Source organism: Pan paniscus, chromosome 2, assembly GCF_029289425.2.
Source record: "Pan paniscus chromosome 2, NHGRI_mPanPan1-v2.0_pri, whole genome shotgun sequence".
NCBI lineage: Eukaryota > Metazoa > Chordata > Mammalia > Primates > Hominidae > Pan > Pan paniscus.
In genome coordinates, this window is record NC_085926.1 from 195,091,479 (window position 1) to 195,115,252 (window position 23,774).

Here is a 23,774-nt window from a genome sequence, read left to right on the forward strand (position 1 = left end):
AATGTTAATGCTATGTAAATAGTTGTTATAATGTATTGCTCAGGGAAAAATGACAAGAAAAAATGTCTGTATACGTTCAGTACAAACACAATTTTTTTCCCCGAATTCTGATCCACAGTCGGTTGAATCCACAGATGCAGAACCACGGATACGAACAGCTGACTGTAGTTAGGTTTCCAACTCTCCCTTACTACTAGGAGAGTCCGTGTGACACAGTTTCAATCAATGAAATATACGCAGACATCTACTAGCTTTATAAACCACACTCCTTTCCCCTTTCCACCTTTTCCCCGTCTTTATGACTAGAGCTGCAACAGACATCTTTCAATGAAGCAAAGCCCAAGAAAAAAGATGTCCACAGCTGTAGCAGCTGCATATTTCCAAGCTGACTATAATGAGGAAAAAATAGGGGTCCATTTGTTTAAAGTCATTGTTAGTTTAGTATTTATTATTTGCAAATATCTTAAGCATATTTCACCCAGGGAGAAGTAGGGTGGGTAGTGGGGAAAATGATGTAATTGTAAGATAGGTCTTCTCGTTTTCCACCCAATTATCTTTTAACAGCAAAAAACAAATCATTAAGAATATGAAGCAACATAGCAAGGATATATGAACAAGTCCCTGAAGCTACTTGTATCCCTGGCCAAGAAACACAGCTAAGTGGGAACAGTACCTTTTCCAATAAAATAGAATTGCCAAGGTTTTAACACCTTACACTATTTCCCTGCAGAGAGAAGACACCCAAAAAAACACTCCTGACTTTATACTGGGTGTACTGCCTTCCCTCTGGGATTCTCTCACTTCAATGACTGCTGTCACCAAACATACTTTAATGCTTTATTACAAAAAGCATTCTGACGGCTTCTCTTAGGGCAGTTAGTAAAGGCAATAACTTTCAAGAGCTTGATACTACAAAAAAACAAACAACTTTAACTAGCTTCACAAAATATAAGTTTCTGATCATCACGTACCTCATTTCCTCCTAGGGACCTTAGGCTCCGGCCTCACTGTGCCTCCTATTTTGAAATAGCTAATTCTACACTACAGAGTTGGCATACCTTCAGAGGCACTATGATTTTGCTAATTTCTGTTCACATCCACCCCTAAAGAACTGCCTCCTAAACAGCTTCATAGTCTCTACATTAAGAACTTGAATGTCCTCTGCATTCTCCTCACATTCCCAAAGGTCCTTTCTCTGAGTTCTAACGCGAGACATGAGAGATTAAACAGGCTTCTTTCCACAGAGACTGACACCAGAAATTAACTCATGTTTTGGTGATACTGCTCCAATTATACACACGCATGCACACTCTCACTCTGACACACATGGGGACTTCCAAGATTCTACAGTAAACATATTGCTTCTTCATGATAATCTATTACTGTAACCTTCTTGGATAAATGTCTCATAAAGAACAGAATGGTTAAGAGGTAAACTCTAGTCCCATAGAAAACTGACTTTTTAAAGATACTTAATTTCCAACAAACAAGGTGGTGTTTTTATTCCTTTTCAAAAGCTCATTGCCATAAATGAAAATATTCAGCTTAGTTTTAAATGTGATTTGGAATTTACATAGTAAGATTACTTGTTGTTTACATACAAATTAAGGAAGTAAACAGTTATTAATTGACATTAGAAGTACTGTTAGAAAATAAACTTTTTGCACACGCAATACTGGTATCAGTTTATACACTGGAAAGAAAGATGTGTTTACCCTTATTGTCTCAAGCCATTTCTGAAATGTTTTAACTAGAAGTTGTGGGATAATTCTGGTATAATTCCCAATGTGTATTCTTCTTTAATCACATATTAAAATTTTTAATTAATTTACTTGTCAGTTTCACCACAAAGCTTTAAATAAATTTTGCATCTATCAAAATACACTAATGAAAAATGAGACTAGGATGCTGTAGTCTTAGAAACTATATTTCTACATGTCTCTTGTCAGTACTACCTGCCATAAAATTCAAACATTTTGGAAAACAATTTTTAAAAACTCTATCCACAAATGGTTAAGCCCCAAAATAACCCACTTCTTTTTATTTCCCAAATTAAAGTATCTAATGATTTCCTAAATTGTAAACATATAACTTAGATGCCCTTTTAACTATCTTTAATTACCAAGTTATGTGACATTTTCAATACAGTATTTTCTTCATTTTCCCACCAGAGGGCAACCAAGAACCTCAAGTGTTGCTGTGCAATGAATTTAACAGCATCCAAGGTGGTTTAAAGGAGTGGAGGAAAGGGGAGGACTTTAAAGTTCACCAAGACTATCAGACTAGTCATGAGCAATGCCATGTTACTTCTTAAAACCTTTTATAATAAGAGTAGTATTTTGAAACATCTTATATACATAAGATGTTTAATTTACCTACATATAAGGAGGAACATTTTTTACAGTGATTAGCTTTATAAAAATATTCCTTAAAAAATTTAAAATCCTTTTCCTAAAACACTCTGTTGTACATACCACATGAAAAAACAGGCTTAACACCTAGGGAAAAAAAATGTAGCCTTAGCTATTTAAACAATGCATATGAATTTTTTACTGGCTCATAGTTTAACAACCAATACGAATGTTAAATTTGTTAAAAATCTGTTTCTATCAGCAGCATACTTTTTCTTGTGCAATCATTTCCACTTCCTATTTCAGAAAATTTCTGAAATCTCAGTAGGAAAATAAGAATTCTCTGACAAAACAAAGAATTTAATGTAAAGAGGGAAAAATGCTTGGGTGACCAGAAAAGCAATATATTCTTTAACAACCTTTCAGCCTAATTTAATCAGCTAGCAATTTGAGACCTCTTCACATCAGCAATTGAAAAGTTTCAGTCATACAAAAACTAAAAAGAAAAAAAAGTTTGATTCAAAACAATACCTCAAAATAAGTAATTATTCCCCCCAAATACTACGTTAGAGGGCTCTCTTCCTACAAATAGCTTTAAACCACATGTTGTTTTTATTGTTGTTGTTGTTGAGATGGAGTCTCGCTCTGTGGCCCAGGCCGGAGTGCAGTGGCGCGATCTTGGTTCACTGCAAGCTCCGCCTCCTGGGTTCACGCCATTCTCCTGCCTCAGCCCCCCAAGTAGCTGGGACTACAGGCACCCGCCACCGCACCCAGCTAATTTTTTTGTACTTTTTAGTAGAGATGGGGTTTCACCGTGTTAACCAGGATGGTCTCGATCTCCTGACCTCATGATCTACCTGCCTCAGCATATGTTGTTTTTGATTGCAGAAATCAGGTAAAAATGCACCCGTTCTTTGTTCCATCTAATATTTTATATAAGAATAACCATCTTTAAGGCAAACTACATTCATTTTATTTATATAGAACACATTACTAAATTAACCAGTTTCATTTATAGGAAATGAGTAGTAAAGTCATGGTTCTTTTGGTGTTTATTTTGTTCAAAAGCTTTCTTTCCTCTATACAATCTAAATAGCAACACAATTTAGTATCAAAATCAAAGTCTATGGCATTAGTTTAAATATTAAACCTGCCACAAGCAGTTTCTTCCATCAAAGTGATGTCAGAAACCATCTCCAGTCCTGCGTATCAATGGTGTTTCCTGTACACTTAATTCTCCACAGTAGCAACACATAAAAACCAAGTCAATAATTAATCCTCATTAATGGAAAATGACATTTTACATGCAGCTTTCATAAAAATCAGATCCTTTTCTACTATATCTTAACTGTGCACAGACCAATTCTTTACTCATGTCAGACACACAAAGGACAGGAATCTATTACATGAATTAAAGTCAATCAAACCATCTAACCTACATTATATTTCTTTGCTGAAATACTATTGGATTTTAAAACCAAGCTTTTTAAGGAAGTATTATTCAAACCCACCTTACATCCAAACATTAAGGATACTGTGCTGTTGGAGCATGCTACTTTACAGTGGCATAACATCGGAGAAAAGCAATCCAAGTTTTTGATGCTAGGAGACATTTTTTCAGACCCTGAGCATTTAAATCGATCCAAGACTGAAATTCCAGAAAAATGCCTTTGTGCATGTTGTTTGCTGACTGTCTTGAACATTTAATCTAGATCCAAAGCACTCTTTTTAAAAAAAACTGTATTAAAATGTTGCATTCTTCATTGTTTCCACCCCCACAGCAGAGATCAGGTCGGTATACTATGATTGGAATTAAAATGCTGTTTCTTTTTCCTGCATAATAAAACTGCTTCACTAAAATTATAGCCAAATTACCAGAATGAAAGTGCTCATTTAGCACCACTTTGTCAGGGCCTTGCTAATATCCTTAAAATTTAATCCAGCATCGGATTCACCACAGAGCTCCACTTGCTGCAGTACGAGCTCTGCTATCTCCTCCATGAGAATAAGATACAACTCGAGCAGAGCCACTATGCTCAAATATATGCTGGCTGCTCTGGGGGAGGGGCAAAGATGCTGCAGCAAGGGATTCATGACACGGTTCAATGAGAGATGAGCCCAGAGCTTGTCATATGTGGTGCTTTCTTACTACACCACTAAACACTGTAGTCTGATTTAAAGTATAGTTTTAATGGTAAAAAGAGTACCTCAATTACCACATTTTGTAGTTTGATTCCTCTCTATAAACAATTCAAGCAACAACAACAAAAATCAATCATCTGGCAAAGTTAAGTAGAATAATTACAAATTAAACTTGGACAGTAAAAAAAGTTCAGTATTTTCTAATACATCAAAATCACTTAAAATCTGGAAAAACATTACTGAACCAATTTTGATGTATATCTATACCATATGGAAAGTTTAAAAGCAGAAAGTCAAGCAGTTTAATTCACCGACATATCACTGATTTATCCACTCTTTCAAATATTATTTTCTGTGCTTTGGCTTTTTAATCAACCCTTTGCAGAAAAGCTATCATTAACTAATTACATTCAAAGCAACAAATAAAATACTGTGAAAATGTCATTCTTACAGTATTTTATATTTAAAATCTTGCACACAAATGTTACATCTTATGCAGTACCTTCACTATAATTTAAATGGACAATATTTATTGAAACTCAAAAGCTGAATTAACAAATGCCAGTAAAATACTAAATAACACACAAAGGAATATTTACTGCTTCATCTATGTAATGATCTTTTCTTTCTTCCACTATTATTTGGGTTGTTCTAAGTACTACATCTATATTGCAGTTAAGAAATATAATTGCTAATGAAGACTGTCAAATTTTACAAAACTGCCTGTAATCCCAGCACTTCAGGTGGCCGAGGTGGGTGGATCATCTGAGGGTCAGGAGTTCGAGACCAGCCTAGCCAATATGGCGAAACCCTGTCTCAGTAAAAACACAAAAAAATTAGCCAGGCGTGGTGGTACGCACCTGTAGTCCCAGCTACTTGGGAGACTGGGGCAGGAGAATAGCTTGAAACTGGGAGATGGAAGTTGCAGTGAACCGAGATTGCGCCACTGCACTCCAGCCTGGGCGACAGAGTGAGACTCCATCTCAAAAAAAAACCAAAAAAACAAAAAACAAAAACAAGAACAATTTTACAAAACTAAAATTATCAATTCATATATTTGTACTCAACAACCTGGTCTCTGTATGCTTAGTAAGCAAAGCTGTTTGTGGAAAAGTATACTATATTTTGCTATACACCAGAAACAGCGTGCCGAAAGACAAAAATTCCCTTACCACCAACCATAACTCTAATTCCAAACCTGCTCAAGAACACTTTTAATTCCAATTTCCTACACAATTCTCTATTCTGCTCCATTCCTACTTATGTAATTGTATAAAGGGTGAGAGAGAGAAAAAACTAGGTTACATTTCTAAAACAGTAAAGGAAATAGCTGGTTCTCCAATCTAATTACCCTGACAGGTAAATAACTGCAAATCACATGACTTGTGAAACTTAAATGAAAAGTCAAATGTCAACTGTAACTAGGGCAAGAAAAAGTAAACTGTGCTCCTTAGAAGCCTTTATATTTAAAAATACATTTACTAAGTCAGAGCCATAGTTGTTAAGCTGTGGTTCTCAGCCTTTTTCACTGCAGTGCCTCAGAGGTGTCACCAATGTTCTTCCATTTTAAAACTTTCATTTTCAAATTTACAAATTTTAATTTTAAAAACCTGGAAGCACAAATGTGTAACAAGTTTTAATACTGGTGTTTATCTATAACAATTTATTTATCCATACTACCAAGTAAACTCATTTTGTGTCAATCTCAAAATACAACTTCACCAATTTTTGTGCACATGGGGGATTTGTCTCATTGATCCTGTAGGTTGTACACGCTGAGTCTTAATAAAATTCAGTTCTGTGCAGACATGTCTGCTCCCCTAAAACTATATAAGCAAGCACATTATTTGGCACATGTCTAATAGAACAAAATGTCAGGCAAAGTTCAAGCATGTCCACTTAGCCTGTGCTCTCAATACAGTCTGCCTTATTCAGTTGGTTACACAATAAACATGTAATATATTCAACTATGATAATATTGTGCTATGATCATTTTAATGATTACTAGGAATTAACCAGTGTTTCTTGTCTGTTTTTTTAGTAAACTGAATGAATGAGTTCAACGTATACATTTTGGGTCAAAATTTACCATACCTAAAACTGCAGAAGAGAGTATAAAAAACATGCATTTGATTTTGGGACCTACTAGGAAAAATGACTAATTTTGACTATTTTGAAACTCTGAGTGGATCTGATAGATTTGCACTGAAGTGTCTTAGGCTGTTCTGCTTTTTAATGATGTTATCTAACAAATCAATATCCCAGATACATTCAGCCAAATAATACCTATCAAACTACCTAAGAAACAATATTTAAGTAATAATAATAAATAATTATAACAGTAGCAATTGTCATTTAATAATTACTACTAGTCAGGCATTCTGCAAAGTGCTTTCATGTGTCAGAAAAATTATCAAAAGCTTGGAAAAAGAGGCAAAAAAATTGGTAGTACATTCAATGCTGTATAGAGACAAAGGTTGTTCAAGATTATCCAGGGCAATGGTTTTCAACATGGAACAACTCTGCGCCCCCAGGGACACCTGGCAATGTCTGCTGCCCAATCGAGGAAAAGAGTCTACGGGCATCTAGTGGGTAGAAGCCAGGGATGCTACTACACATTTTATAACAACACACTGGACAGCTTTCCACAACAAAGAATGATCTAGCCCCAAAATCAAGGATGCCTAAATTGAGAAATTCTAATTTAGGGGAATGCACACTTTAACACACCATTTACTAGAAGTCCCATCCCAGCACTTGAGGAGGTCAAAGTGGGAGGATTACTTGAGGCCAGAAGTTCGAGACCAGCCTAGTCAACACAGCAAGAGTCCATCTCTAAAAAAAATATAAATAAATACTTGGGAGGCTGAGGTGGAAAGATCACTTGAGCCCTTGAGCCACTGCTTGAGCTATGATTGAGCCACTGCACTCCAGCCTGGGTGACAGAGTGACAGCCTGTCTCTTAAAAAAAAAAAAAAAAGTCCTAGACAGTGAAGTTATATATGTTAACCTGTAGCTTTTTATTCAATAGAGAAGCAAATAATTTTTGCCCAGATAACCACAAAGATTAAATTCCTGGCCTCGTTGGATATTAATCCGTTTCTTATCTAACTCAGCAATCTTCTATTAACATTGCCTATAAATACTTAGATAACAAATGCACTCTGGTCAAGTTTAACATCTTACTATTTCTCTCATTAACAAGTGAGTGGAATACAATCTGTGACACATGTTCATTCTACATTTGCCTAAGAACTTTGCTTTTTTGAAAATCATACCTTAACAAGCGTAATCGCCTTACTTAATCCAAATATGATTATTTGGATATACTTTAACACATGTAATTACCTTACTTAATCCAAATATGATCTACCTCTTACGAGGTAAAAAGTATTATAACGTCCATTTGATAAATGAGAGAAACTCAAGGCTTGGAGGAGTCACATAATTTATCCACGGTGTCACAGCTAGCAGAAATGGGAATCATGTCTGACTACAAAGCTCATTTTCAACAATTAATAAACGCAAGCCAAGGTTAGATATTTGGCGAGTCAAGTCCAAAGTCCTTACTATTCTTTCTACCTGCTAGAATGACAATTTAAGGCTATCAGGCAAGCTTTAAAACAGTTTTCAATTACTAATCTGTTTAAATTGGATTTTTCTCAATACTGTATAACAAAATAGAGGGAAAAAAAGATGCTGAGATTAATATTATCAAAATGTTTGCATTACTCAAAACTGCCTGTTTAGATTTATATAATAAACAAATGTAAATATGAATTTATTAAGTAAATATATGGTAATAAATACTACCTATATTACATATTACAGCTCCATGTTTAAAATTTCACTGTCAACTGAAATCTTATAAAAGGGTTAAAATACAAGAGCAACACCCAACCAAACTCCTTCACCTGTCACATTAACTGGAGATCAAATAATATAGTAAAAACATCCAACTATTTAGTCATGCAATTTTTTCATTATATATTAACTCATTATCAAACAAATGCTGAGTTATTAAGTTATTATCATAAAACAAGGGTAAGCTAACAAATTTTTTAAGTCCAAAAGAAGCTAAACTTGTAGACCAGCAGTGCTTAAATGAGCAGTGTTGTGCTTTTCTTTTTTAATTCCTGGATGATTTTGACATGTCACTGTCCCCAATCCCACTGATTTTCAAAACATCATGGTAAATCTATTGATAAATATTTGAGTTTCATACCAAAGATAGTAATAGCATCTTTATGTAAACAATTGTAATTCCTACAGAGCAGAGGACTTAGGTAAGATCACAAAGTGATGTTACATCTCAAGACCAGAAGTATACATCTTAAAGAATATTTGAATTTAATTTTCACACTTGCCAAAAAACAAGAATAAAATGATAGTAGTATCTGCTAAGAAATGACATTGCTTTCCATGACTCTTCCAACTGCTTTACATATAGTAAGTTATTTAATCATCTTAATGCTAAGTAAGTTATAGCATATAACTAGTTGCTGTAACACCTAAGTTTCCATGGTGACAGCTTCAACATGAAGAATTAATGAACATTCACTGATAATTTCAACATTAGAAACTATCTCCAACAGAAGCGCCTAATAGTTCTTAACAGTGAAGAAATGCAGCTAGATCACACTGCTGTAAGAGAACCATATGGGATTTAAATGATTAATGGAGTTAGAGAAACACTATTTTTCTTAAATTACATGAAGAATTAATGCTGTGGTTTTGCTTATTTGCTGTCTTTTTGAAACGGCAGGAATTAAGCAGTAACATTAGATACCTATGAATTTGCCATCAATTTGTCTGGCAAAGAATAGCCCACAATAATGTGGACATTTCTGTTATAAGTAGGCTTACAAAGTTGATTTAGCAAAAATACCATACAACTGATTACATTTTGTTGTAAGAATACTAACATACAGCCAGGTGTGGTCTTACACCTATAATCCCAACACTTTGGGAGGCCGAGCGGGCGGGTCGCTTAAGCTCAGGAATTCAAGACCAGCTTGGGCAACAGAGCGAAACCCTGTCTCTACAAAAAATACAAAAATTAGCCAGGCATGGTGGCAGGCGCCTGTAGTCCCAGCTACTCGGGAGGCTGAGGTGGGAGTTGGCTTGAGTCTGGGAGGTGAAGGTTGCAGTGAGTCAAGATTGCACCACTGTATTCCAGCCTGGGGAAGAGAACCAGACCCTGTTAAAAAAAAAACAAAAACAAAAAACAACAACAAAAAACAAAACAACAAAAACCAAAAAACAAAAACCACTAAAATGCTACTCTGCCAAATAAAATGTTGAATGAAAATTAAAATTAATGTCAAATCAAATGCAGTAACATTCACTCTTGATCAAACTGCACTACCTTGACTGATTTCAATTAACCACAGAATTTCAGCTGCTTTCACAGTTGAAGACAGCCAATTAGAAGAAATGAACAAATTAAACTGTGACTACATACAATTTCAATAATGGGGCAAACCTGTAAGATACAAATCATACCATGAAACCGCAATGTACATGGTCACAATGGAGAGCATAAGAATCAGAGGAACACCAACAAATTCATGCAAATAATTTGCTTTGTGTATTATTATTTATAAATCTGTTCTAAAAGGAAACCTGGTATAATCTCAATCACCTAAATTTGAGCACAAAAAACAGCTATTTGGATTGCCACTCTACTCTGAGTGGCACTGTTTTGTCATAGTAATGGGTGATAAAAATGTGAAAGAAGACCAGGCATGGTGGCTCACTCCTGTAATCCCAGCACTTTGGGAGGCTGAGGGGGGAAGACAACTGAGCACAGGAGTTCTGGCTGCAGTGAGCTATGATCACGCCACTGTACTCCAGCATGGATGACAGAGACCTTGTCTCTTAAAAAAAAAAAAAAAAAAAAAAAAAGGTGCAAGAAGAGCCATGCTAATGATACTGCTCATGGTAACAAAAAGAAAACTATTATTTTAGAAAAAGCTGGAACTGGGCTCAGTATTAGGTTTATAGCTCTATGCTTAAATATTTAAAACCATTTAAAAAATAAATTCATGGAGGAAACAAAACTTTGTTATTATGGGTCTGAAACTCTGACCTCTAACCTACTAGATCCAAATCTTGAACATTCATCAGAAGCAAATGAACTTGTTAGAAATGCATCCTGCAGGCACTTCATGAATATTTGTTCAACAAATGGTATTAAATTATCTGCCGTGGTTCTCATTTAAGGCTACATGATATGCAACGCACAGTTGATCCTAAAATTACCATCTATCTGGCAGAAAAAAAAAACTATGAAAAGCTTCCTTGTGCCAAATTTGAGAACTACAAAGTATCTCCACAGAAAAAGCACGTGACAAAATCCAACAACTATTCATGATAAGGGGCACCTACAAAAAACCTACATTTAACACCATAATTAATGGTGAAAGACAATGCTTTCTCCTTAAGACCAGAAACAAAGAAAGGATTTACACTCTCATTATTCCTATTCAAAACTGTACTGGACATTCTAACCAGTGTAATCAGGCAAGAAAAATAAAAAGCATAACTGACTGGAAAGGAAGAAGTAATTACAAAATATGTAGAAAATCCTAAGGAAGGAATCGACAGAAAACTTAAAACTGCAGGATACAAGAGTAAAATAAAAAAATTATGATTACATATAATGAATAATCTGAAAACAAAATTAAGAAAATAATTCCATGCACAGAAACATTTAAAAGCATAAAAAATTTAGTAATAAATGTAATAAAAGTGCAATACTCATACACTGAAAGTTATAAACGCATTATTAATAGAAATTAAAGATGATTTAAATAAATAGATGGTCCATATTCATGGATTAGAAGAACTGCCAAGTAAAAGTAGCAACTATCATTTTTCAACTACTTCTATTGAAAGGTTTTTTAAAAACTTAAATTCTTTTTTTGAGACAGAGTCTAGCTCCATCGCCCAGGCTGGTGTGCAGTGGTGGGATCTCAGCTCACTGCAACCTCCACATCGCAGGTTCAAGCAATTCTCCTGCCTCAGTCTCCCAAGTAGCTGGGATTACAGGTGTGCATCACGACACTCGGCTTTTTTGTATTTTTGGTAGAGACGGGGTTTCACCATGTTGGCCAGGCTGGTCTCAAACCCCTGACCTTGGGTGATCCGCCCACCTTGGCCTCCCAAAGTGCTGGGATTACAGATGTGAGCCACCATGCCTGGCTAATTTTTGTATTTTTAGTAGAGACGGGGTTTCACCATATTGGCCAGGCTGGTCTTGAACTCCTGACCTCAAGTGATCTGCCCACCTCAGCTTCCCAAAGTGCTGGGATTACAGGTGTAAGCCACCGTGCCCAGCCTTAAAGGTTTTATGTAAGCTTCTACAAGCCATGACTCCTATCTCATACAGTTTGCTTCAGGCTTCTCCATGTTCAAGGAAACTAAAGAAATCCATCCATTATACACTGGAAGCAGAGCTCTGATAAACAATATCCATGGTAAACACATTTGTTTCTAGCATAAAACTTCTTTGAAACAGCATCTTAGGTGGAAGTCCCCAAAAAACTAAATAGATGAACACAAAGAGGCTGTGGCTGAGCGCCAATGAGTCTCATCTTATGTCCTACTAAGCCAATCAACACACAGTCTTTAAGGAAACCTAGAATACCAGAGATAAGGTTTTGAACAGTGGTTCCCAAATGGTGAGATACCCAAAGAAGATTCCCAGGTATTTAGTCTAATTTAAGCCTAACGATCTTTATTTTTAACGAGCTCCCTGTCCAGTTCTAATACACAGACAGGCTTACAACCCCCGATGATCCAATTAAGAAAAGCAAAGCACAGTTCTCAAACCAAATTGAGTGTAAAATTTCAATACAGAATGCTTTTCTCAGGGAGGAGGAAATGGATAAAACAAGGACAAAACATTTCCAAAAAGTATAATGGATGAATTTAGGAGTAGAGTTTTAACTGACTGGAGATCTTACTTCTGAAAAGAATAAAAATGTCTAATCAATCCCACATTCTCTAAATAAATGATGATATATTCCTGTTGTGAAATCTTAAACTGCCATTATAATATGGACAGACAAGCATAGTTTTAAAGAACATGTAATAACATGAAAAACTAACCTTGGACTAAAATTTTGCCTTTCGGCAAAACAAACAATCAAAAACAATACAAACTGGGGGAACAAAGAAAGAGGGCTGTATGTCTGTTTATGCCCCGTAATTATGTATAAAAGGGGTTATATATATAATCACAGAAAAATGACTAGAACACAGCAAAATGTTAATAGAGGTAAGATATGGAGTCTGAGTTTACATGAGACTTAGGTTCATTTTTGTGTATTTCTAAACTCTACAATGAACATACATTATATCTCCTTCATCCCAAAAAGGCACGTCAAAAGTTATGTTTTTTAAGGAAACTACTGAAGTAGTAGTTTCTATTCCAGAGTAACCAGCTTAAATCTATTGTGAAATTAAACAGGATCTAAATAAACAAAATATGAAAAAACTTCTACGTCAGGCCATGAAGAAGTTAACTGGTACAGAACTTGACCTTCTGCCTTAAAACAACTAGAAAACTAGAAAAAAAATACATGCCACAACAGTTTTCAGCACTGGACAACAAGCAGTACAGGAGTACAATACTTGAGAGAAGGAAAACAAAGTGAGCTCTACGATCTTCCTGGCTTCCTGCCTGGAGGCCATTTTTTGGAACTTGGCACATGATGGAGAAACCCAAGGCAATACAGCCATCTTACTGGGTTGACAAAAATCAAGACTGGTGTTCAAGGAGACGGAAGCACTGGAATGTGCAAGGCAGAATACTGGAAAGAAGAAGGCTAAGCAGAAAAAGAGCTCCAGAAATCAAATAGTGAGTACCCTTGAGACTTCAGTCTGAATACTAATCAACACGTGAACAGCATAAAATTCAACAAGGCCAGGCAAATAAAACTGTAAGGGACTTATAAACAAGCTTCAGAGCTCACAGTAAGCTGAGGAGTGTTCAAACTTATACAGAGCAGAGGGGCCTCAATAAACACTTGTAGCAATCAGTGGACATTCCTAGACAGTCAAGCCTTAGCATTAAGGCTAAGCTGGCCTTAAAGAAAAGGCTACTTGAGATCCAACTTTGAAAAAGCTTTAAAAAGTCTTGAACTGATCAACCTTATCTGCAAATGACTTAATTGCCTTCCAAAACAAACAACAGTATTTTCCAGAGAAAACAGTACTTAGGAACACTCAATTACATTCACAATGTCTGGGATCCAATGAAAAATAACCAGACATGCAAAGAAGCAGAAAACTGTGAGCCATCAGAGAAGGAAAGCCAGTTCATAATAGACTTAGAAATGCAAAATGACAGAATTAGCAGATAAAAACTCAAAAACACTCATAAAACTTAAGTATGCTCAAGGACTTAAAGGAAAACATGAATATCATGACAGAAATGGAACCAATAAAAACATACCAAATGGAATGAGGTTTTAAACGTGCTGGGAAAAAAAACCTGTCAACCCAGAATTTTTTTCATCAAAACTATCATTCAAAAATAAAGGCAGGCTAGTCATGGTGGCTCATGCCTGTAATCCCAGTACTCTGGGAGCCCGAGGTAGGCAGATTGCTTGAGACCAGGAGTTCAAGAGTGGCATGAGCAACATGGCGAAATCCCGTCTCTACAAAACGTACAAAAATCAGCTGGGTGTGGTGGGGCATGCCTGTAGTTCCAGCTACTTGGGAGGCTGAAGCAGGAGGATCACTTAAGCCTGGGAGGCAAAGGTTCCAGTGAGCTGAGATGGCACCACTGTACTCCATCCTGGGCAACAGAGTGAGATCCTGTCTCAAAAATTAAAAAAAAGACAAAATAAAAATACTTCTTTCAAGTAAACAACAGCTGAGAGAATTCATCACCAGAAGAAATGCATTTCAAGAAATGTGAAAGAAGTTCTTCACGCTGAAAAAAAATATATCAGGTGACCTACAAGATAAAATAAAGACCATCAAACGCTGTGTGAATATTAACAACTTTATTTGAACTATTGTTCAAAATGATCATTTGGCTGGCCCTACATTGCCTATGGGATAAAGTCCAAACTACTCAGCTTAGTGTTTATGGGACTCAACGCCCAATCACATTACCTCTCTCCACTAGCACTAGACCTAGTTTCAAAGGTGGGTTGTCCCTAAAGGGGGACAGGGGAAAGCTACAGCTGCAGAACCAAAGTCAAGAAAAGTCGATTTTCACAGTTTTACCAAGTAACGGAGGTGGTAGACAATCTATAATCAGATGGGGGAAAAAATCTTACCAGGAAGCAGATCAACAAATGCTAAGTATACTTTAGCTGTTAACATTTGCTGTTTTATTCAAGAATATTCATCTTTCAAAATAAATATATTATTTTATTCAAACATCATTTGCTGTCCATAATGAATTCTGTTACTACCAAACTATGAATTAGGAAAGGTTATTTAATTTACATACTGGAGAACAAACAGGCAGTCATTTAATTGACTAAAATTTAAGAGTGCAAAAAACAAAAACAACCCACAATAACTAGCGTCTGGGAGCTCCTGCTCAGATCAGAATGTGGAAGGTCACACAGACAATGGCTTGTACCATAACAACTAGAAAAAAAAGATAAACATATCTTTTAAAGACAATGAGGGCTTCCAATTGAAAGAGAGCGTAGACACTTTCCTATGCCACATGCTACATACAACTAAAATCTTTGGCCATTATATATAAAACAAAAATAAGACTGAAAGGTGAAAAGAGGGTAGCAGACTAGCTAGGAATGTAGAACCCTAAGGAAGACACGGCAGTCAGTCCCTGAGTTTTCTTTTTTACCTCAGACTATCTCAGGCTTTCAGCTGAAGAAATGAGCAACCCAGAAACGCCAATGGTACAGACCTACCTTGTGCCAAAAAAGAGAGACACCAATAGAAGCTCTTTTAGGCTTTTGTTGCCACCGGAACAGAAAGGGGCAGCCTAGCAAGACACAACTTTTAGATGACAACTGCTCTATTCCAGCTCAACACCACAGAAAAAAACTCTGTCACCAACCATATACACACCAGCAAAGACCAGTAGGTAGCCTAGAATTCCACTCTCATGAGGCTGTAACAAGGTGTCCCAACCATCTTCCCCAACTGGGGCTGGGTCAGAGAAGGCCAATTAAGGAGCTGGGACATTTGTTCCCATCCAGCAATAAAGAGACAGCCCTCTCCACTGGCCGGGGGTAGAGGGAATGTTAGAAGAGGTATAGTCAGGAGACGGGATTTTCCCCACTATCCAGCAGCAACAAGGCGCACAGCCCTACTTCTACATACTGTCACATGAGGAGCAGTAATGAGGCATTCCAACTTCTAGCCAGTATTAATGGAGAACTAACGGGGAGCTGGAACTCCCACTGGCACCCAGCAGTTCTCAACTGATTTTATGAAGTTTTAGTACTGTCTTGATTCCAAAAGCAGACACGTGGGAAGCCTGGACTTGCATCCAAATCCACTGGTAACAAAAGCTTCTACCCCATGCAGTGTTAGTGAAGACCACATGGGGAACTAGAACTAACACCCTATCCCAACAGGAGTGAGGAGTATTCTCTCTTAGGTGTGGAAGGAAGCAGTGTGAGAAACCTGACTTTTACCTCCACTAAGCAGTAAGGAAGCAGTGCCCCACCTTTCACTGTCAGAGCAGCGTCAGAGAAAATGAGCCAAAACACAGGGTTTAAATAAGATCTAGCGTCTCATAATACAAAAAATGTCGAAGTTTCCCTTGAAAATCACTGAGAACCAGGAATATCTCAAACTGAATATAAAAAGACAATCAGGAGATGCCAACATCAAGACACCACAGATGTTAGACTTACCTAACAGAGTTTAAAGTAGGCGTCATATAAAAAATTAATGAACAATTACAAATATACATGAAACAAATGAAATAATAAAAACTCACAGCAAAGAAATAGAAAGTCTAAGCAAAGAAATACAAGACACAAAGAACTATATGGAAATGACAGAACTGAAAATACAATAACACTAAAGACTCAATCTGAACAACAGAGGAAAAAGATTTAAGTGAAAAGTGAATACAGCCTAAGGGATCTGTGAGACACCATACAGAATGTCAATCCATTTGAAAAGATAGATATAGCACATGAACTATCATCTCCAGCTACAACTGGATGAAGTCAGAAATCAGTAATAGAAGGAAAACTGGAAAATTCACCAATTTGTGGAAATTAAACACACTCTTACACAAGCAATGAATCAAAGAAGAAATCAAAAAGGAAATTAGAAAATATTTACATATGAATGAAAACAAAAACACAACATAACAAAATTTATGGTATAAAGTGAAAGCAGTGCTAAGGAGTAAATGTATAGCTCTAAATGCTTACATTACAAAACAAGAAAGATCTCAAATCAAGAACCTAGTCTAAAACTTAAGGAACTAGTAAAACAAGAACAAACGAAACACAAGGTTAGCAGGAGGAAAAAAATAATAAAGATGAGGGCAGAGATACACAAAATAGAGAACAGAGAAACAGTAGAAAAAACTTAATGAAACCAAAAGTTGTTTCTTTAAATAAACAAAACCACAAACCTTTAACTATATGGAATTAAGAGAGAAAGAAGACTCAAATTACTAAAATCAGAAATGAAAGTGAGAACATTTCAATCAATTCTAGAGAAATAAATAGGATAACAGAGTCCTATATAGAGCAAGTAAATGCCAACAAACTAGATAACCTAAATGAAATGGAAAACTCCTAGAAACACAAAACCTATCAAGACTAAACCATGAAGAAAGAGAAAATCTAAATAGATCTATAATTAGCGGAGACACTGAATAAGTAATCAAAAATCTTTCAACAAAGAAAAGTCCTGGACCTGAAGGCTTCACTGGTGAATTCTGCCAACCATTTAAAGAAAAATTAATGCCAATCCTTCTCAAACTTTTCCAAAAAATTAAGGAGGAGGGACTACTCACTCCTAAACTCATTTCATTAAGCCAGCACTACCAAATACCAAGGCCAAAGATAGTACTAGAAAAGAAAACTACAGACCAATATCCTTCATGAACAGTGATACAAAAATCCTCAATAAAATACTAGCAAATCAGATTTGACAGCATATTAAAAGGATTACACACCATGACCCAGTGGGATTGGGATTTATTCCTGGAATATAGAATAAATCAACATACAAAAATTAATCAAGAGGATTTCCAGTTCCAAAATGTCAGCACAGAAGCAAGCTGGCTTCACTCCTCTCACAGAAAACCAAAAACAAATATACAGAGCCGATGTTATTACCAGGAATATCCCAGAACTCATATGAAGATGCGACAGTTCAGGGGCCACAGAAAAGTTAAAAAAAAAAAAAAAGAAAAAGAATTCTAGCAGATGGTGAAAGAATTGGACTTCCACATCCATGATGTCCCTCCCCTCATTCTGGCCAGCACCTAATGGGCAAAAAATTTTCCCACAACTCACTGTTTCTACACTGGAAAAAGTGAGACTGAGATATAACTCATGCTTCCCCATCATCTAATGTTCTCTGGCAGGAGACTGTCCCTTATCTTAGCCCACAGGATGCATCTCAAATGCCAGAAGGGAAAAATATCCCTGCGGATAGGCAGAAACAAAAAAGGGAGGCAAGACTACCATCTCCAGCTCTGGAAATTCTACTGTAACTCAGCCAAGCAAGACACTGAATCAGAGTAGATGTTCATTAGATGTTCATCAACACCATCTGTAGAAGGTTTATTGTACAGGTCCCCTGGGCAGGAACTCCTAGCCAGCATTCCCACACTACTGGGACATCCCCTTTGGAATCTCCCTCATTCGGGAAGAACAGTGCTCTGGTTCTTTACTAGAACCTAGGTGAACCTGGGCTTAAGGTAACTAGAGAGAGCTAAAAAGGAGGCAGCAACCTAACAGTAAAGAACTTCTAAGCAAATACATCCAGTAAAAACCAAAACAAGCCAGAGAGAGAAGGCTGAATAAAACAGCCACAAGAAACAACAGAAAACAGGTACCCATGATCTCCCCAAATGGACAAAGCAAGGAACCAATAACTGACACTAATGAGATAGTGATCTATGAGCTCTCTGACCAATATTCAAAGTAGTATTTTTAAGAAAACTCAGTGATCTCCAAGATAACACAGAAATGCAATTCAGAAATTTATCAGGAAATTTTAAAAAGAGATTAAAGTAATTTTTTAAAATTATCCAAGTCATAACACCAAAAAAAAAAAAATAAAAGAAAAAAATCAAACAGAAATCTTGGAACTGAGAAATACACTTGCTGAACTGAAAGATTCATTAGAGGCTCTTGACATAAGAGAGGATCAAGCAGAGTAAACAATCATTAGGCTCAGAGACAGGCTATGAAAACACACATAGGAGAAAAAAGAATGAAAAGCAACAAAGATTGCCTATAAGATATAGAAAATTACCTCAAAAAAACAAATGTAAGAATTATTAGTGTTCAAAGAAAGTTGAGCAAAAGCATGAGGTAGAAAGCTTATTCAAAGAAATAATAGAAAACTTTCCACAACTTGAGAAAAATGTAAATATCCTAGTACAGGAAGGTCAGAAAACACATTTGACCCAAATAAGATTACCCAAAGGCATATAATAATCAAATTTGAAAAGTCAAGGACAAAGAGAGGATCCTAAAAGCAGCAATAGAAAAGAAACAAATAACATATAAAGAAGCTCTACCTTGTGTGACAACAGACTTCTCAACGGAAACCATACAGGCCAGGAAGGGACGGGAACATTTTTAATGTGCTCAAAGAAAAAAAACCAAAACTACCATCCAGGAATATCCTTGTCCAGCAAAATTACCCTTCACATATGAAGGGGAGATAAAGACTCCCACACAAACAAAAGCTGAGAGAATTCACCACCACAAGACTCATATTACAAAAAAAAATGCTAAAAGGAATTACTCAATCTGGAAGAAAAAAACACTACCATGAAAAATAAAACAAACTAAAAAAAATTTGAAGGTGTAAAACCCACTGGTAAAATTATGTATACACCAAAAACCCAAAATACTTTACTATTGTAATTGTGGTATGCAATCCACTCACGACTCTAGTATTATATAAAGCCCAAAAGATAAATCTATCAAAAACAGTAACAGTTACAACAACCTGTTAAGTGGCAGATAATATAAAAATAGATAAACTGAGACAATTAAAAGCCTCTAATGAATTCTTAGAGGGAGGGATGAAGTTAAATTGTGGAAGTTCTTTCAAATTTTCCTTTGTTTCTATTCTTTTGTGATCTAAGATAAGTTGTCAACTCTTTAAGATAATTTGTTATTTTTTTGTAAACCTCATGGTAACCACGATGCAAAAACCTATAACAAATTCACTAAAAATAAAAAGCAACACATTAAAACATACCACCAGAGAAAATCTCTTAACCACAAGAAAGGAAGAGTTACGAAACAATCAGAAAACAAGCAACAAAATGGCAGTAGTCTTTACTTATCAATAATACTACTGAAGGTAAATGCACTCAGTTCTCCAATTAAAAGGCAAAGAAAGAAACAAGACCCAATTCCATGCTGTCTACAAGAAACCCACTTCACCTATTAAGATACACATACATTAAAAGGGAGGGAAAAGATATTTCATGCAACTGGAAACCAAAAAAGCTCAGGAGCGACTATGCTTGTATCAGATAAAGTGGACTACAAATCAAAGACTGTAAAAAAAAAGACAAAGAGGGTCACTATATGATGATAAAGGAGTCAGTCAATTCAGCAAGAGGATATAACAATTATAAATATTCACCCATCAGAGCTCCCAAGTATATATAAAAAAATTAATACATCCAAGGGGATAGACTGCAATACAATAATAGTAGGAGACTTTAATACCCTACTCTCAGAAATGGACAGATAACCCAGACAGAAAATAAACAAAGAAACACTGGAGTTAAACTACAAACTAGACCTAATAGGCCTAACTGACATTTACAGAACATTCCACCCAACTGCTGGAGAATACACATTCTTTTTATCAGCACATAAAACATGCTCCAGAATGGACCATTATCATAGGCCATGAGTCTGAACAAATAAAAAAAAAATAGAAATCATATCAAATATCTTTTCTGACCACAAAAAGAATAAAAATACGTATCAATAAAAAGAACCTCAAGAACTTCAAAAACGTATGGAAATTAGACAACATGCTCCTGCACAATGAAGAAATTCAGAAGGAAACTTAAAAACTTGAAACAAATGAAAATGGAAACACAACATACCAAAGCTATGGAATACAGCAAAAGCAGTATTAAGCAGGTTTATGGCAATGAACACCTGCATCAAAAAAGTAGAAATAGGCTGGGCATGATGATTCATGCCTGTAATCTCAGCACTTTGGGAGGTCACAGCAGGATTGCTTGAGACCAGGAGTTCAAGATCCTGCAGTCTGGACATGCCTGTAGTCCCAGCTGCTTGAAGAATTAGGCAAGAGGATGCCTTGTGTTAGAAATAAGAGCTCGGAGTTGCAAAGAAAATGAGCACTCAAACAAAAGACTTCTCAGCAGGGCAAATTTCAGAAGGGTGCTGCCTGCGTTAGTTATGATGGCAAGAGCACACCAAACAAAGGAAAGCAGGGGTTTTTATTCCTAATGCCGTTCCTGTTTCTGTGTCCTCCCCCAGTTAATTAGGGTAGGACCACACAATCTAAACTGATTCCGACTGACTAGATTTAGCATTTAGAATAGGAGAAAGAACCAGGAAATTCATTGTTTGAACCTAACAACTTTGAGTAAGGCGGCATGGGTCAGCTACAAGGTTGGTGGATGGAGGCATGCCTGGGCCTGTTAAAGGCAGGAAAAACTACTTATGTAATAGAACAAAGGAAAAGGGGGGTGAAACCCTTTGAAGAGAAACTGTTTGTTCCTAACAATTTTCCCCTCTTGAATTTACACACTTTCTTCTTCAAACTTACCTAACATGACCTGACTTTGCTGTTCCTCATTGTCTAGAAGTAAAAGTTTGTTAAACTAGGGTGGAAAAGAAATCAGGAAAGTTTCAGTAAGGGCTGTTGTAATAAGTCTTTCAACTCATAGGGATGAAGGTACAACACTGGGTTCCTATCATGACACAGACTCCACCTCTTTTTTTTGCTAATATCATACCTAGCGCCATCCTATTTTCCCAGACCATTTGGCTAGTAGGCCCTAATTGTTGAGCTATTCTTTTAATGGCATTCCTAGTATAACTGACAAATCGTTGTTGGTTATAGTAGATATAATTTATCCAATCTACATTTTTATTAATTGTTGACCACCAGAATAACATGGACTCAGACCCTGCAGTTATCTGATTTCGGGCTTTAAATTCATTTCGTACCCCTCGTGGGACTCCAACGGCGTCTATATAAACATGAGAGTCAAAGGACCCACGAGGGACATCTCTTGTTTTATGATGTTTTATCTTTTCTGGTTGATGAAATGCCAGAGTGAAAGGGATATCCAATTGGATCAGAGTGCAAGTGCCGCTCCAGTTACTTGGCAGAGTATCCAGTAATAGTCCACCACAATACCACCCTACATTTGCTTGGGGATGAATAAGGGGAGACTGATTAGTAAGCTCCTGGAAGGGCTTAAGCTCACTGCATCCCTTTAGGTCTCCAAGAAATGCCAAGTTTTCCCCGTGTTGTGAGAGACATGAGGTAAAACTGGCATAGGGAAATGGAAGCTTGATGGCCCTTGGGGGCTGACCCGCAGGGTGCTGGACTTGAGGGAATAGCAGAGAGGGAGCTTGGCATAACTTATTACCCCAGGATGTGAGGTGTTGGAAGAGAACTACCATACAGTTCATGCCTGGTAGACTGGAGGACCATTCGAGTGGAAAGGGGACAATCTGGGCCTTTGGGCTGCTGTGCGCACAAGCATAGCAATCACTTTTGTTTAGAGTGCAGACAGAATATTTAATCCATTTCAGCCAGGCATTTGCATCTCGGTACCCTGTTTCAATGATTAGGTTTGTTTTAGATCTTTTACCTCTACGATGGCCACTTTGGTTTTGTTACTGGGTGAGGAAAGGATAATTGTCTGACAGTAGAGAGGGGAAAGAAAAAAAGGCACTATAAGAGGGTTAAGCTTTTTTTTTTTTTTATCTTTAGCTTGGTAGGAATTGGTCTCGGAACAATAGCGCATGACTTTGAAGATGGCAATGCTTTTTTGACTGGGGTATGATGGGTCTACCTTTTTTTGTTGTTGTTTGGACTGCAGTCTTGGTGGTTAGAAGCACGAGATAGGGTCCTTCCCAAGCTGGTTTGAGTTTTCCTTCTTTCCAGCTTCTGATGAGAACATCATCCCCAGGCTGATGCTGATGTGCTGGGAACTCCAAGGGTGGCATCTGTACTAAAAAGCCTTTAGCTTTGAGGGAAGAGAAAGTGGAAGAGAGACCAAGTACATAGCTCTTGAGAAACTGACTTTTAGTTTCAAACGTAGGAATGTCAACAGTGAAGTGTGAGTAAGGCAGCCTATACAGCATTTCACAAGGAGATAAGCCAACTTCTTTCTGAGGGACAGTTCGGACCTTTAATAAGGCAATAGGAAGGCACTTGGTCCATGATAATCGAGTTTTTAAAACTAATTTGGTTAGATGGTTTTTTAGGGTTTGGTTCATTCTTTCTACTCTTCCTGATGAAGGTGGGTGCCAGGGGGTATGGTATTCCCACTTTATTTCTAATATCTGGGCTAGCTTTATATTGTCATGTGCAGTGAAATGGATTCCATTATCTGAATCAATGTTTTCTATTAATCCAAACTTGGGTATAACATTTTCTATGAGTGTCTTAACTACATTGTTGGTGGTTGCACTTGAAAAAGAAATTGCATTTACCCAGTGAGTAAGGTGATCTACTATCACCAGTAGATACTTTAGGCGGCCTGTTGGGTGTATTTTGGTATAATCAACTTGGATACTTCGGAGTGGCCTTAATCTTGGGTTTCTTCCTCCAAGGGATGGTTTTCTTAGGGTTTATTAGTTTTCTTACATATTAGACAATTATCTGTAACTTGTTTTGCTGGAGTATAAATTCCTATACATCCATAGACTTTAAGAACTGCATCACACATAGCCTGAGGTCCCCAGTGGGTTTCTTGATGTAGCTGAGACAAAACCTCCCTCATGAGAGATTTGGTTAGCATTTCTCTTTGGTCTGGTAACACCCATTTACCTTCTGAGTTTTCTTTGGCTCCTATTTTTATTAATTTCTCCTTTTCAGCGGGAGTGAAGATGG

The 23,774-nt window shown here is 36.7% G+C and overlaps 1 protein-coding gene across 29 annotated transcripts in view; it reads right to left on the reverse strand.

Moving 5' to 3' along the window:
• Positions 1-23,774, reverse strand: part of DLG1 (discs large MAGUK scaffold protein 1) — a 261,372-nt gene that overhangs the window by 179,076 nt on the left and 58,522 nt on the right. Inside the window, exon 1 of one of the 29 annotated variants that reach the window (XM_063602661.1) lies at positions 3,863-4,064. The exons of 27 other annotated variants lie outside the window; for them this stretch is intronic. In XM_063602661.1, coding sequence (XP_063458731.1) covers positions 3,863-4,054 — 192 coding nt within the window. In that variant the 5' untranslated portion in view covers positions 4,055-4,064. Of the gene's footprint in view, positions 1-3,862; positions 4,065-23,774 lie in introns of those variants that run through there. One more of the 29 variants, XM_063602671.1, reaches the window with a different exon arrangement.